This window comes from Equus asinus, chromosome 13 (assembly GCF_041296235.1).
Source record: "Equus asinus isolate D_3611 breed Donkey chromosome 13, EquAss-T2T_v2, whole genome shotgun sequence".
Lineage (NCBI taxonomy): Eukaryota > Metazoa > Chordata > Mammalia > Perissodactyla > Equidae > Equus > Equus asinus.
The window spans coordinates 3038457-3053782 of record NC_091802.1 but is presented as its reverse complement, the minus strand read 5'-3'; the positions used below and the strand labels follow the sequence as shown (position 1 = coordinate 3053782).

The window sequence follows — 15326 nt, the reverse complement described above, 5'->3', positions numbered from 1 at the left end:
TTTCCTTTCCTCCCTGCCCGAGTTTGAATTCAGCTGCCATTACCGTGCACTTTCCCTTCAGACACCCTCAGCTCCTGTGCCTCTGGCCCTTTATCCTCCTCTGGCCAACCTCAGTCCTCGTGAAGGCTGGCCATCCATTAAGGCCGCAGCATGGTCTGAGCGTGGCCAGCAGGAGGGCTGCCCGCTAGGCCCTGGCCAGGCCTCCATCAGCGCTCCCAAGCAGTCCCCTTTACTTCCTAGTCAGCTCTCCCGCATTCCCGGAGGAAAACGCACACCGTTTGTCCTCTTCAAACCTCCACTACCCCTCCCCTCAGCCGAGTGCTCTCGAGGAAATGGAAACAGAGCTCCCTCGTGTTCCCACCGCCACCTCTGGCACCAGCCCACATTTGCTGTGGGACACCCCCGTCCCAGTGGTCCTGCCTGAGGCCGCCATCACAGTGCACGAGATCCAGGCCCTCTGGCTTTGCAGGAGTCGCTCCCCCGGCTCCTCCCCTTCCGTGCTGCGCTGGCCTCTGCATGTGTGCTCTTCCTCTACAGAACCGCCACCCACAGGAAGCCCCTGGACCCTCCGCGTGCTGCACCACATCTCTGCCTGTTGTGTCGCAGCGCCCTGAGGGGCTGCGTCCTGTCCCTCAGCTCCCCTCGTGCCTGTCAGCCTTCTCCCTGTCACCGCCCAGAAACACCGTCCTGTCAAGTCCATGTGCAAGTCTCAGGTCACAGGTACCGCCTGTCGGCACTTTTGACATAGTGACTCACCCTCTTCTCATTACGTTTAATTTTCTAATTTTTAATTTTTTCAACATTTTATTATTAAAAGGTTTAAATAGAAAAGTTGAAATAACTTTACAGTAAACACTCATATACAAACCCCCAAGATGCTACGATTACCACTTTCTTGTACTGTGTTTCCAAATCTCAACTCCTCATCTCTCCATTAATCCATCCTGTTTTAGTGCATTTTAAGATGCAGAGGGCCAGCCCGGTGGTGCAGCGGGTAAGTGCACACGTTCTGCTTCGGTGGCCCAAGGTTCCTCAGTTCGGATCCCAGGTGCAGACATGGCACCGCTTGGCAAGCCATGCTGTGGTAGGCGTCCCATGTATAAAGTAGAGGAAGATGGGCACGGATGTGAGCTCAGGGCCAGTCTTCCTCAGCAAAAAGAGGAGGATTGGCAGTGGATGTTAGCTCAGGGCTAATCTTCCTCAAAAAAAAAAAAAAAAGACATCAGTCCGCCTCCTGCCTATTTCAGCATGTTTGCCAGTAACTGGAGCTCAGTATTTGTTTTTAGGTGTGTTTTTTCTTTTGAGGGAACATATACATAGAATGAAATGCATAATATTAAGTGTACCAAGTCCCGAGTTTTGACAAATGCACCCCCGTCCCCGTCAAGGTACAGGAAGATCCCATTGTCTGGGAAGCTCTCTCGTCCTCTTCCCAGTCCCAGCAGGACGACATAGCCAGGCTTTGGAGGCTGAGGGCATGCGCTTGCTGTGTCTGGGAACTGGGGAGCGGGGTGGAGATCTGTGACCATGTACAGGAGCCACAGTCAAGGCATGAGGCCCCCAAGCTCCCCCTCACTTGCTGTTCGCTCCGTTCTCCGCTCTCCGCTGTGGCAAAGCTGTGTGCTCACCGGCCCATTTCCTTTTTCTCTGCGCTTAGGAAGACTGCATTTCCCAGGCCCCTGTATCCGGGTGGGTCCCCGTGTGAGCTCTGGCTGAGGAAATGTGGGTCAAAAGGATGTTTGCCACTTAGAGGCCTGACCAGTTTAAAACCTCCCATGAGCCATCCTTCTCATTCTTCCTTCTCCACCATGGCACATCCTGGGGCCCGGATCACCAAGCTGCCAGAAATATCCCCAATGGGCATTTTGTGAGTGAGGATCTTTTACTGGGTTCAGCCAGAGAGTTTGTGGCTCGTTTGTTCCTGCAGAGCCCATTCTATTCTGATTATCAGGAGTGGGTATCTGGTATGACCAAAACCAAACCAATAGGAATGCATGTGGCATTGGCTTAGCAGCGGGGTGGCGGGCAGGAAGAACAGAGAGAAAAGGCTGGACAGCAGGACAGAACTCTGGGTGAGACCCTGTGCTAAGCCTGGAGGAGGCCATGTGCCTGCTAAGCTGACAGCTCCAGGAGAGGGGGATGGCAGGTGTGCCTTGTGCGGTGGCTACTGTTGGCTCCATGTGGAAAGTCATCACGGTAAAGAGATGAGCTCAGGAAAGAACTGGCCAGTTTGCAAGCAGAAATGACAGGAAATAAATAGAATCCAAAAATTTTGGGCGTCAAAAGGTTGGAAAAGGAAACTGTTTCTAGAACTCAAATGGGAAGAGAGAAGATTGAGGAATGCTTTGAGTAATGAAGGCCTGGTGGGACTTCTCATCTCATCTGGACGAGTAATTCAGCCTTTTGGTAAATATCTGATTAAGAAGGTGGCCTTCCCACCGTAATCCCAAACGCCTCACAGTAGTTCCCATCAGGTTGAAAGAAGGCTGGGGATAAGGCAGCAAGGACATAAAGCAGGCTCATGTCTAGGGAAGAATTTTATGTGTGGGCTTCCAGTTCTCTATTGCTGTGTAGCAAACCACCCCAAAACTTTGTAGCCTAAAACCACCGCCATTTCTTTTCTCTCATGATTCTATAGGGGACTGGACAGGCCACAAGGAGGCCTCCCCTGGGGGAGGGGATGTGGTTTCGTGTATACGTGTTTGGTGACCAGAGGGCCAGCTGTGACAAACCCATTTCCCATCCCCCTGGGCACAGAGGCAGCCAGCACTTCCTCACCCCCCTGCACCTAGATGGAGCCGTGGGACCAGTTCTGGCACTGGGACAAGGGTGGAGGCCACACACTCCCACGCCTGGCCCCTAGGAAATCTCGAGCACTTTTCCCTCTGCTCACTTGTTCCCTTCCATGGCAACCTTCAGGGCTGTGTTTCGAAGGTGGCAGTGTCACAAGATGAAATCAGCTGGGGTCCCCAATCACTGGCGAGCTGCCCAACCAGATGCTGGACTTTGTGAGAAATACACTTGACTTGTGAAGCCACTGAGATGTGCTCTGTTACTGCAGTGTAAGCTAGAGCACCTGGACGAACACACCTCTCACCTGGCCTCAAAGTGGACCCCTGGCTGACCCAGCCTCTGGCGAACCCTCCCAGATCCCCCACTGAGTCCTGCTCCCCGAGTGGGCACCAGGCCAAATGTCGAGCACAGACGTGGGTGTGCAGGGCAGCCCCAGAGCAGAGGCCTGCGCGCCGGCCCCCGCCTCCCTCACCACCTTTCCATCTGCGTCTCCCTCCGCCCGGCCTTGCCTTTGCTACACTCTCCTACGATCGGAGCACCTCTTCCATCTTTGCCTGGCAAGAAATTTCTGTCCTTCAGCTGTTGTGCCTCCCCTGATCACAGGTTCCAAAGGGGACAGGTCCTCTGCCCCAGTCAGCTATTGCCACAGTGAAGCTGCACAAGCCACCCAAGAACCAGTGGCTCCCACGGTCACTCTCTCACGAACATGCAGGTGAGCCGGGCAGCTTCTCAAGCAGGAGCTCTTCTGGCGGCATGGCCATGGAAGAGGAAGCCAAGCCCGTGGGCTCTGGAAACGTGGCCTTGGAACTGGCAGGCTGTCACTTACACCTCATTCTAAGCAAACCTTGTGGCTCAGCCCAAAGTCCATGGGTGGTGAAATGCACCCAACGACAAGGCCATGGCACAGGGTAAAGGACTATGACCAGCACTTGCACCACCTTGCCCTTGCAGACCACTTGTTAGTGTCCTGAGGGCTGCCTTCTAGCCTCTTTCCTTCCCTGATGCTCAGAGGCCCCTGTGGGCACCAGGACCGGGCAGTGGCCTTGTTAACTGCAGGCCAAGCTGGGTTCCAGAGAACCGGCTCCCCCGCCTGCCCACCCCTCTCCTGTGTGTGGGATTGATAAAGACGGGGAGAGGGAAAGACGCAGCCAGACACCGCATCATGATACAAATGATAAATTATATTTATACAGTAAATAAGTATCAATAGTCAACACAAGTTCAAAACCAGCCACCGGCCCCTGGGACTGAGAAAACAGCTGGGTGACCCCCGCTACCACGGTGCCCTTGAGGAGGGAGCTCGATGGCATGTATACAACATGCATGGCAGCGGCCGGTGGCTTCACGATCAGTGCAGCGGGCAACAGGGCCAAGGCGCCTGGGGAGGGGCCTGTGCCAGTAGGTGGGGTAGGAGTCTTCTTGGGCCTTGGTGGCTCAGTGGCTGTAATGGGGCCTCAGAGTCACATCAGGAGGAGCCTGACTGTTACAAAAGAATCACTGCCCCACGGAGACGAGTGGTCTGCTGACTGTGAGGTGGTCGGGGTGCACCATCTGAGTGAAAGCACCTCCCTGGGGCAGCATCCTGCCCCGAGTCCAACCCTGCTCCACCCTCCCCCAAGCCGGAAGAGGCCAGGCCGTGAATGACTTCAGAGCGCACGGTCCAGCCCCACATCTCCGGCTCTGGCAGAGGCACGGCTGGGCAGGAGCTCTGGATAGGTGGCTCCTGGAGCCACTGGCAGCCTCCGGGGCAGCACGGGTGAGCTCTTTCCCAAAGGCAGCAGGAGAGGGCCTGAGCGGGCAGCTGTGATCAGCCTGCGCCTCCTGGTGTTTTACACCTCTCCCGCGCCCAGGGCTGAGGGTCCATCTTCTCTGGAACCAGAGAGAGGGGTGGAGGAGCCCCGTCCCCCCTCGGAGGGACCACCAGGTGGTCAGCTGCCCTTGGAGTTGAATTTAGAAGTCCACGGTGGAAAGTGAGACTGGAACGCCTGCCAGGCGAGCGGGCCGGACACAGGACTCGGGGGAGGTCCGTTCCCTGGGGAGGAGCAAGTTGCTTCCGTCTCTGATTTGTGGCCTAGCGCTTGCTGGACGGTGGTGGGTCGGGTGGGGAGAGGGCGTAATATTAGTGCATATCTGTTAAGTCATTGTGTGAGAATGATTTTTTTTCTTCCTCTCCAAAATAAGAGATGATTATTTTTAAGTCTACAACGTGTGACTGGAGTAGCAGGTGGGTGGATCAGGGCCAGCCCTGGTCCCTCACCTCGTCCCAGCCCCGGGGCCATCCCCCAGGAAGCCAAGGGCCCAGAAGTGCCGCTGCCCCCCAGACAACTGCTGTCTCCTCACCGTCCCCATCTGTACCCTGAGCGTGGAGTGAGACAGGAGATCAGAGACACACAGGTTCAAGGCGTCTCTTCCACTCAGCTTTCCTTGTGAACGAAGTCCTCATCAATCCGTGCACGCCTTCAGTTACAAAAAGGAACTCGCTGATACCAACTGGTGAGTCACATTCATACGTTACATTGTTTTCTTTAACTTTCTTGATGTTGGTATCTCGGTAAGAAGAGCCTCTCTCTTAGGATCTAGCCCAAAAGGCTGAAAGTCAATCCGTTTGGTAATTTACCAAGAGGGGGAGTTAAAGAAAGGAAAAGGCAACTGGAGGCTAGGATTTTTTGTTGCTGTTGTTGTCTTCTTTCTAAATAAACATCATCTTTTATGTGTAATCAAATTCCCATATTTTTCCCTATAAAGAATTTGCTTTAGTTTTTCCATAAGGCATTTTTTTGTCTCTTCCTATTTAAATTTTCTTACAGAGTTAAAACCATAAATAAGAGGATTTAAACCACTAACATGACATGTGCCCATGTCTTAATTCAGCCAGACCTGGTAAATTCTATCAAAACTAGACAGTTAAATAAGAACCACCTTATAAAAATATTAGCCAAAAAAAGACTATTAGATAATTCTGCAAACTCAAATATGAAACTGTGCAAACGGATGCCAGCATAGAGCCGCGTGGCAGGGTTACGCTTGGGTGAGTTTAAAGCTTGCTCTAGTGGACTTAGTTCGAGTCGCTCCACAGCTGAGTGTTTACTTTGAACTCACACACGAGTCAAAGAAAAGTAAAATATACACAACCACTTCCCCAAAAGGTCAGTGTCTAACGGAGCCGGCACTTCATTCTGTCCACACCTGGGACTGCCTGGGGTGTTGCTAGGGCTGGGGGGCAAGGACAAGGTGGCCGTCCCAAGTCCTGGGTGGACGCAGTGGCTCAGAGACCCTCAGGCTGAGGCTGGGGGCAAGGGCAACACTGAGGACTCCCGCCTCCTCGTCCAGGGCCCCAGAGCGCCAGCTGATCTGCACAGGAGCCAGGACCCCGTACATGGGAGGCAGCAGTGAGGGTGGCCGGACTGGGGCAGGGACCCTCCCGTGTGCTGCAGGCTGCAGACTGGGGACAGGTGAGCAGGCTGCCTCAGAAGGCTTGGAGACCTGCGTGCTGTGTCCGATGTCTCAGCAAACCTGCCGCCACTGAGTCTGAGGGTCGGGGCTGTAAAGACAACCCCTTATCAGGGGGCCAGAACTGGAGATCCCTCATAGCCGCCCCAACTCTGAGATACCATTCCACAAAGGACAGTCCCTGCTCAGCACCCTCGGGCAGAGATGTTCTGGGCACTCGCTCTGCAGCAGGTCCCAGGCCCAGGCACTAGAGAAGGAAAGGGTTGGTTGTGCCACTGGCCTGAGGTGCCGATGGGGGGATGCCCACACTGCCCACCATGTTCATTGTGGTGGGGCCCAGTGGCGTCAGGGAGGAGCTGCTGGCTCCCAGAGCTGGGTGTGAGGCCGTGGAGGTCACAGAGGCCATAGCCATGGGCTCCACACCTGGGCCAGGCCCGAAGGACGTGCTGGACCCCAGGACTGGGCTCCCCCGCAGCTGATTCAGCGTTGGTGGCTGGGGCTGGTTCACCTGGAAGGGGTTGACAGGGGCCGAAGCTGCAGCCGCACCTGCGGAGAGAGCAGGAGGGGCAGTGGCTCGAGTCAGAACAGCATCCATGCCCAAGTGCAAGGGCTGGAAGCACATAGCCACTGGGAGCACAGGCTCTCAGGGAGCCCACCCTGCAGGGACTGGGCGCATCCTGACTCCTGCTCTGCTGCAGCGCCCACAGCAGGCCCATGTGCGAGCTGAACACGTCTCCAGTGTCTGGATGAGGAGCCTGAGGCTGTGAGAAGCCAGGAGACTCATCCAGGGTCACAAAGCCTGAACGAGGCAGTGCTGGGAACATGCCAGGCTTGTGGGGTTTCAGCTGCTTCTCAGGGCTGGACCCCAGGATTCCTTTAGCCACAAACAGCTGGCATTGCTCCCTTATTCTGTTTGTCAAGCTCTGTGACCAAGGTGCCTGAGAGAGAGGAGAGCAAAGGGGATGGTGGGAACTACAGTGTGTGGCTTGAGAGTGGCAGTCTCCGTGCTGCATCCTGGGACCCTGGCATAATAAAGGCTCTGAGAAGTTCTGCAGTCATGAAGCATATGCAGCTCTGTCTTACCCAGTGTTTCCAGAACTGATCAGAAAGCTTTTTCCCCCTTTTAGCAAAAACATCTATTGATTCTCTGCCAAAAAACATAGGAGCTGCAAGCAGTGAGTTTCCAACGCAGCCCAGCCCCTGCTCACAAAGGCTGTCCAGCAGGAGATTCGGCGCCACACTGCGGGGAGCAGGCCCCACTGAGGGCACACTGACATTCTTGCGTCAGCTCCTCCCCGTAACCCTAGGAAGTGGGCTCTGCAGATCACCCCTGGTTAGAGACAAGCAAAGTGAGCCTCCAGAGCAGGACAGTGACTTGCTTGAGGCCCCCCAACTAGGATGGGTCTGAGCCAGGACCCCACACGTGACAAATGACAGCCCAGAGTGACCTGGGTGGCCTGGAGAATGGCCCTGGAGGTCCAGCGGGGCTGCCCAAACCTCCTCCACCTTGGCTGCAGCCCCCAGGGGCCACGAACTGTTTGCAGACAGCACAGTTGCCCCAAGGCCCTAACAGAGCACCCCTGAGACCCTGGAGGAGGCTGCCGATGGACACAGCCTGCTGGTGGAGCTCTGCAGGGCCCCTGAAGGCTCTCTGGGCAGAGGCAGGCGCCCTCCAGGGGCAGGGATGGGGCTCCAGGCTGGCTTAGGAACCTGGGTTCTAATTCAGTTCCACCCAGGGAGTGAGGAGCCATAAAGCCACCCTCCCCTGAGGGCAACCACAGCCTTAGCCACCTCAGGATGGCAGGGCTGAGTGGAAGCCAGGCACTCCACACACCCCACTTCTGCTCTACAGTCCCCAACTTCAGTCCTTGGGTCCTCCTCTGTAGGGTTCTATCAAGGGCAGTGGCCCAGATCTTCAGATCTCCTTGTCGTGGGGCAGGTCTAAGGCTGAACACCTTGTATGTGACACATTCCTGTCCTTGGGGAGCCCAAGGCCGTGCTGGGAAATCTGGGGAAGGAAGAAGGCTTCCAAGAGGAAGGCATCTGTCTGGGCTGGGTGCTTAAGGACGGATGTGATTTCCCGCTGGAAAAGAGACAGGAGACACTCCCGGCAGAGGGAACAGAAGGCATGTGCGTGAGGAACGTTAGGAGGGTCTGAGCACACAGGGAGAGAAGGAGGGGTGGGGCCGGGCCACGAGGGCCCTGGACACTAAAGCAAGGGCTGGAAGCTTGTCCTGCAGCCCACATGGAGCCCCACAGGGTGGAGAGCAGATCTTTAGACAGAGCCTGCCAGCAGGAAGATGGATTTAGGGGGTGGGAGGGTGGAGTTCCTGGCCCCGGACAAGGCAGAATCCAGCCATCAGGGGTCAAGTGAGGATCCTTGGGTCCCTGGAGGATGGCCCCGCCAAAGGGCCCCATTACACTCCACCCAAAAGGGGGAATGTTGGGGGACCAACCCTGGCTCTCCCTCACCCCCAGCTCCGCCCTCCTCCAGCTGACCCAGAACTGGTGCTTGCTCGAGGGTCTCCCTGGTTGGGGGCACCAAGTCAGGAGCAGCTTCTGCTCAGTGGGCTCAACTGAGGAGAGGGGCTGTTTTCCAGCCCCCCTTAACTGAACAGCAGCTTTCAGGCCCCAGCCCACAAGGCCCTAGAGAGGCAGAAGAGCTGGTGCAGGAGCTCCCTGCTGGCTCCCCTACTTCACAGCCCGAGGCCTGGCGCACCACTCAGTGTGGTGCCCGCACATGGGACATGCCCTCACGTGGGACACAGCGGGAGGAACCCCCTCGAGGTAGAGGAGAGGTTGGGGCCTAAGGCCTGCCCCAAACCCATTCTCAGGAAGAGTGGACAGCTAGAGGAAGCCCCAGGAAGCGAGCATACCTGGTGCCAGGAAAGGGTTGAGGGACTGGGCTGGCACGGCTGGCCTGGTCACCAGTGAGTCCAGGTTCACCAGGGCTGCGTTGGGGCCCAGGAAGGACTCGGGTGTTTTCCGGGTGCTGCTGGGCTTGCTCGAGGCGACGGTCAGGGGCTGAGACTCAAAGGGGTCAGGGCTTGCAGTTCCATTGTTTTGGGATGGCGGAGAGGCCACCGCCTCGGCTACAAGACAAAGACACACATGGGCATGGTGAGCCTGGAGGGCAGGGCCCTGAGACTGGTGCACCCAAGCCTGCCAACCCCAGGCGCGTCCAGAGCAGAACACAGCCATTCCCCAGACATGTGAGTCCCTGGGGGACACGAGAGCTGTGCAGAGGATGGGGATGTTCATTGCAGTGTCATTTCCAACAGCCCCAAACTAAAGACACACAGTCACAGGGCAGGTCCCATTATCCACTAAACACATAACTGAACCCCAGAGCGCAGGGACAAGAGAGGACTCACTGACAAGGAGCAAGACCTGCACCAAACATCAAGTGAGAAAGCAGGGGCAGGACAGTTGACAGCACAGCCCTGCAAACACCTTAGGAGGTCGTTCTGATGTTATTCTGGGTGCGTGGCTGGGCACAGGTAATTCACGGTTTTTATGTTTTCATTTTCTAAATTTTCCACAATGAACATGAATTTCTTGATAGTTAAAAAGAAAGCAAATTATTTTTTAAAATTCAGCCAATAGAGGGTGTGTGAGACAGGCCAGGCCAGTGGCAATGTGGTTGCTTTGCCAAGATGCAATGGGGCAATGGGTATAGAGGTTCTTAAAAATGGTCATACTTTCCACTCAGTAATCCCATTTCTAGGAATCCAGTCTTGGGAAATAATGCAAAATGTGAACAGGGATTTAAGCACAAAGATGTTCACCACAGCATTATTTACTTTAGCAAAACTTAAATTCAACCTAAAATGCCCTCCCCAAAATTAATGATTAAATTATAACTGAGCCATACAAAGAGATACTACATAGCTATGAAATATTTTCTAAAGAGTTTTTAACAACATGAGAAAATATTTTCATCCTGTTACTCCATACAAGTAGGGGGGCAGCATTCAACTCTATCTGAGTGTTGGTGGAACAGAGACCATGTGGAAGAGCTCAGAGAAAACACTGGAAGGAAACACAGTGCTGAGGGCAGGTGGAAGGATTAATGATGATTTTCATTTTCTCCCATAGACTTTTCCACATTTTCTACCATGGAATACTTCTAGAACTGGGGCAAAGGTTTCCCACGTCCACGGAAGAATGTTCACGCGGCGACGCCACGTGCCTTCTCACTGAGGACGGAGGGCAGCAAGGACAGCTAGGCTGTGCTTTGGCCTGCGGAGAAGACACACGGAATCTTGTTGCTTTATTAATACAAGAAGCAGCACGTTCTAAGTTGCCTCTGGTCCCCTGAGCTGAGAAGGGGCCGAGGAGCTGGTCAGTGGTGCCAGCCTGCTCATACCTTAGACCAGGAACAGCCAGGCCTGTGGCTGCAGCCAGGGGGAGGGGAGGAAGTGGGAGAGAGGCAGTAGGGGGTGGGGGGTGGGGGGCACAGGGAGAAGCAGAGAGAGGAAGAGAAAGGAGAGAAGTTGCTCTATGTGGCTAGGAGGGGTGGCCCTGAGATGGGACACAGGCTGCCCAGCTCTGTCCCCAGCCCCACTTAGGGATGTGTGAAGAAGGCGTCCAGGCCTCCGCCCTCTGCGCTCTACCCTGAGCCCCTCCCAAACCGGGGCGCCCAGGGGAGGAGCTGGGCCTGGAGACTTGATGGTGGGTCTCCTGGACGGGCTGAGCATGAGTGGCAGCCTAGGGGTGATCGGGTGGGCAGGGATGCGGGGTCCACGCCCAGAGCCGGGGTTGTCTGGAAATGGTGGCACCTTTGGGCAGTGGGAAGTTGGGAGGAGGAAGGTGAAGAGAAATGATGGCTCCGACCTGGGGGTGGCGGCCGTGCTGGGCAGGCCAGGGCAGTGGGCTTCTGCAGGGAGACGGGGGCCCTAGGGGAGCAATGCTGAGACACAGAGTGACCCAGCCAGGAAACCCGGGGCCCAGCACGAGGAGAGAGTGAAAGAAAAACTCAATCACATGACTTTTCTCTGCTGATGTGTGAATTCTTGCAACTAGACTCTTTTGGCTCCCAAGATCAAAACACAAAGAAAATGCATGAAGTTGACAGGTTTGGGGAGCTGATGATTATTTCCACAACAACTGGGTTGTCAAATGCACAGGACATTGTGGAAAGCACTACCACCTTTACATACCTGTTTTTTTTGAAGTTCGGAGGTTGTCGAATTCAGAAAAGTCATCTTTAATTGTACCATTCAAATTACTGAAGAGATCAAAGGCCCCTAGGCGACATGAGAGGCCAGTGACCGTGGGCGCACCACGATTGGCTTCTCTGCGCTCTCTGCTTCTGCTTGCCAGTCTACAGCGGCAGGCGGGGCAGCTCCCCGCCTCAGGGGAGAGGGTGGAGAGCCAGAGGGGAGCTGGGAGGGAGCGGGGGAGGGGCCGGGCCAGGGTCTCTGGCCTCCCTGTGCACAGTGTGGGGTGCTCATCTGCCACTGCTCCCATCACCCCCACCCCAAACTGAACAGGGGGCTAATGGTGACACATCTGAGCTGGGTCTAGAAGCTTGACAGGGCCAGTAGGAAGCTACTGGAAGGAGTGCCTGGCGGGCAGCCTGCCCAGGGCCCCCTCTGGAGGGAGGTGTGGGTGCCCAGAGAGCCTGATACCTCACCCCCTACACTGGGCACGTGGCATCCAGGGATCAGGGAGGAGGGCAGCAAGTGCAGGTCCCATGCCAAGGAGCCTTGAGAGGGGAAAGCACTGGGGCCCAAAGGGGTTCTCGGCCGCTGGGTAGGGTGAGGTCTCACCAGAGGTGGACACAGGCTTGGCAGTGGAGGCTGCGGCCCAGGCGTCGGCTGTTTTCCCAGCACTGGAGGCAGGCTGCTGCGGGGCTGCCCAGGGGTCTGAGCTCTTGGCGATGGAGTGTGTGCTGGTCCCAGTGGGCACTCCCCACGGGTCGACAGAGGCAGCTGGCTTGGCACCTGTAGGAAGGTGGGGTAGAGCTCAGAGATGCCCTCAGAAAGTTCTGGGCATCAGGCATGAGAAGGGAAAAGACACTGGGCCATGCAAGCCACACTGGGGTCTGGGCCCTGTGTCTGGTGAGGCAGCCACCCAAAGGGTGCTGTCCCACAGCAGCAATGGTAAAGAGAGCTGAAGCCCAGGGCCGACAGCTGTTGGGGGCTTCCACGCTGCGGGGTGTGCTGGGCCAGGACTAGCTGGACAGCCCCAAGAAAGGGACGAGAGGGGAAACAGCTGAGAAGCCTTCCAATCTCCCCACCACACATGATCTTGCAAAAGGCTCCTTGAGCTCAATTCAAGCCTGCCTCCCGCAGGGTCCACAGGCTTCCTCCTCAGACAAGAGCTGTCCCTGGCATTCGCTGCTCAAGCCTCAGGCCCAGGCGGCCTCCTCTCCCCACCAGCTTTGAATGGTTTCTGCTTTTGACAGAAGGGTGAATAAAAGAGATGAGCACAGAATAAAGAGGAAAAATAAAACAAACGTCTATGTACTGACCACCCACTTAAGCAATAACGTTTTCAAACTGTGAGTGACAGGTCAATTTAGTAGGTCACAACTGGCTTTTTTGTTTTGAGGATAGAACAGAGAACACCTGAGCAAATCTGACGTAAAGTGTCAGTCCTGCTGGGAGATTCTTCTGCTTCAGTTGCATGTAGACACACATGTTATTTGTGTGTGTGCAGACACACAAAAGGCTCATGTGCCTCCTTTCTTCTGGGAGAACATCACAACCAGTGTTTGAAAGCCACTTGCTGCCTTTCAGGAACCAGAAAGTGCCTCCTCCAATGGCAGCCCCAGCCCAAACTTCATGAAGTGTGTTAGCCCTTCTCTTGATTTTCCTTCTCAGTTTTCCACGTAGTTACCTTTAAACAATACAGTGGTTAGCTGTGCCGAGCGTCTGAACTTTATATAAACGGAAACACACCGTATGTCTTCTTCTGTGACTGGCTTTATCAGCTTATTTGGAAGATTCACCCGTGTCGAGGTGTGGCTGAAAGGTGTTTCTCCTCACTGCTGTGTCACGTCCCACTCCACGGTGGGGTCACAATCGATGAGTCTGTTGCAGGCACTGGTTTGGTTTCGTGTCGCTTTGCTGCTTGCTCTTGCTCACACCCCGGGTGCATGTGTACACATGAGAACTGCAGGTCAGAGCTCCTGCCCCTTCACTGCATGGTACCAGGGACGTCTCCATGTGGTCGTGCCAACTTCCGCTCCCACTGGCTACGGACACAGGTCCCGGGCTCCGGGAGGAGCCTCATAACCTCACATACCATCTCACTTTCTCACGTGTGCCAATCTGGTGGTGTGAAATATTACTTGCCCGTGTTTTGACTGTGTCTCCTTGGTCCTTAAGGAAGCTGTGCATCTTTTCATCTGTGTCCAGGGCCCCTTGAATCCTCTCCTGTAAAGTGCCTGCTCCAGTCTTTCCTCTGCCTTCCTGTGCAGTTATCTTTTTTTTGTTTTGAGAGAGTTCTTTCCATCTTGTGAATACTGATTCTTTTATTTATGTTACAAATATCTTCTCCCAATTTGTGGCCTTTCTTTTCATTCTCTTTGATAACAGCAAAATTCTTAACTTTAATGGAGTAGAACCTATGGATATTTTCCTTTGTAATTTGTGCTTTTTGAGACATTTACGAAATGCTTCCCTACACTGGGCCCTCAAAGCTATTCTTCTGTGGTAACGTCTGAAGGATTTAGAGTGTGCCTTTCACATCTCCATATTGGACCCCTTAGTAATGGATTTTTGTTATATGGTATAAAATAAGGGTTCGACCGCACGGTTTCCTGTATGACTGATGAGTCACCCCAGCACTCTCTCCCCCCTGAAGTCGCACAGTGCCTCCTCCATCGGAAGTCAAGTCTGCATGGACTCCTCACTGGGCTCTCCGTTCTGTTCCACTGACCCACTTTATCTGTTTCCATCCCTGCACTTTCTTGACGATCCTCACAGATATTATGATGATAAATCTTGATATCTGGTACAGCAAATCTCAACCTTGGTCTTGTTCTTCAGGGCTATCTTGGCTATTCCTGGCCCTTTGCTCTTCCATATTCATTTTACAATCCCTTTGTTAAGTAAAAAAAAAAACATAAAAATTAAAACCTTGGTGAAATTTTCATCAAAATTGCACTGAATCTCAGATCAATTTGAGGAAGGCTGTCATCACTATTAGACCGAGCCTTCCAGAACAAAATCACGGGACATCGCTAAGTCTTCTTTACTATCTTTCAGTGAAATGCAATCTTTTTTACTTTATCCTTTATCTCCATAAGGGATTTATACAACTTCTGTAAAATGTATTTAGGAACTCATCTGTTTTTTTAAAACTCATTTTCTATTTATTGTTATGCAAAAAAGTTTAACTTTGTATACTTACTTTTGTATCCAGTAATCTTGCTAAACTCTTAATTCTAATAATTGAAATTCATCCTAATTACTCTTATAATAATTACAATAACTCAATTCTAATCAAGTGATCTGTGGAAATTTTTGGATATTCTATGTACATGATCACATCACTTGCAAATGATGACAGCTTCGTTCTTGCTAGTCCTTATGCTTGTTCCTCCGTCTTCCTGTCTCAGTGTGCTGGCTGGGGCACTAGTCCCGGCACAAAGCAGGAGTGCAGAGTCTTGCTCCTACAGGATCAACTTTCAACATTTTACCACTAAATGGTACCATTTACCATAACAGGCTTTTTTCCTTTTAGAAGTCCTTTATCAAGTTATGGAAGTTCCCATTATTCCAAGTCTGCTAAGACTTTTGCAGAGAGCAGCTGATGAATTTTATCAACCTGTTTCTGCCTCTCTTAAGAGGATCACATGATTTTTCTCTTTGGGTCTGTTAATGTGGTCCATTAATACAAAATGACTTGGTCCTTGCGAACAAAGTGTTTCAGGGTGTACTGTATCATTTTCATGTTTTTCTCATTTTGGTTTTGCAATTGTTTCTTTGCTTAGGGTTTTTGCGTCTATATTCCTAAATGGGACTGGCCTGATGTGTCTGTTCTCACACTGTGCATCGCTGTCTGGTCCTGGTGTTAAGGTTATACGACCCTCATAAAATGAGGAAGAATATTCCCTACTTTCCTATCCT

General features: G+C 53.4%; 1 protein-coding gene across 9 annotated transcripts in view; it reads right to left on the bottom strand.

Moving 5' to 3' along the window:
- Positions 1-3953: 3953 nt before the first annotated feature.
- Positions 3954-15326, bottom strand: part of EPN2 (epsin 2) — an 80352-nt gene continuing 68979 nt past the window's right edge. For 7 of the 9 annotated variants that reach the window (XM_070482275.1, XM_044746075.2, XM_044746070.2 and 4 more), the window contains 4 exons: positions 12018-12191; positions 11406-11492; positions 9120-9335; positions 3954-6789 (listed from right to left, as the gene is read on the bottom strand). In XM_070482275.1, the coding sequence (XP_070338376.1) occupies positions 6491-6789; positions 9120-9335; positions 11406-11492; positions 12018-12191 (776 nt within the window). In that variant the 3' untranslated portion in view covers positions 3954-6490. The remainder of the gene's footprint in view (positions 6790-9119; positions 9336-11405; positions 11493-12017; positions 12192-15326) is intronic. The other 2 variants (XM_070482279.1, XM_070482274.1) reach the window with 1 other exon arrangement.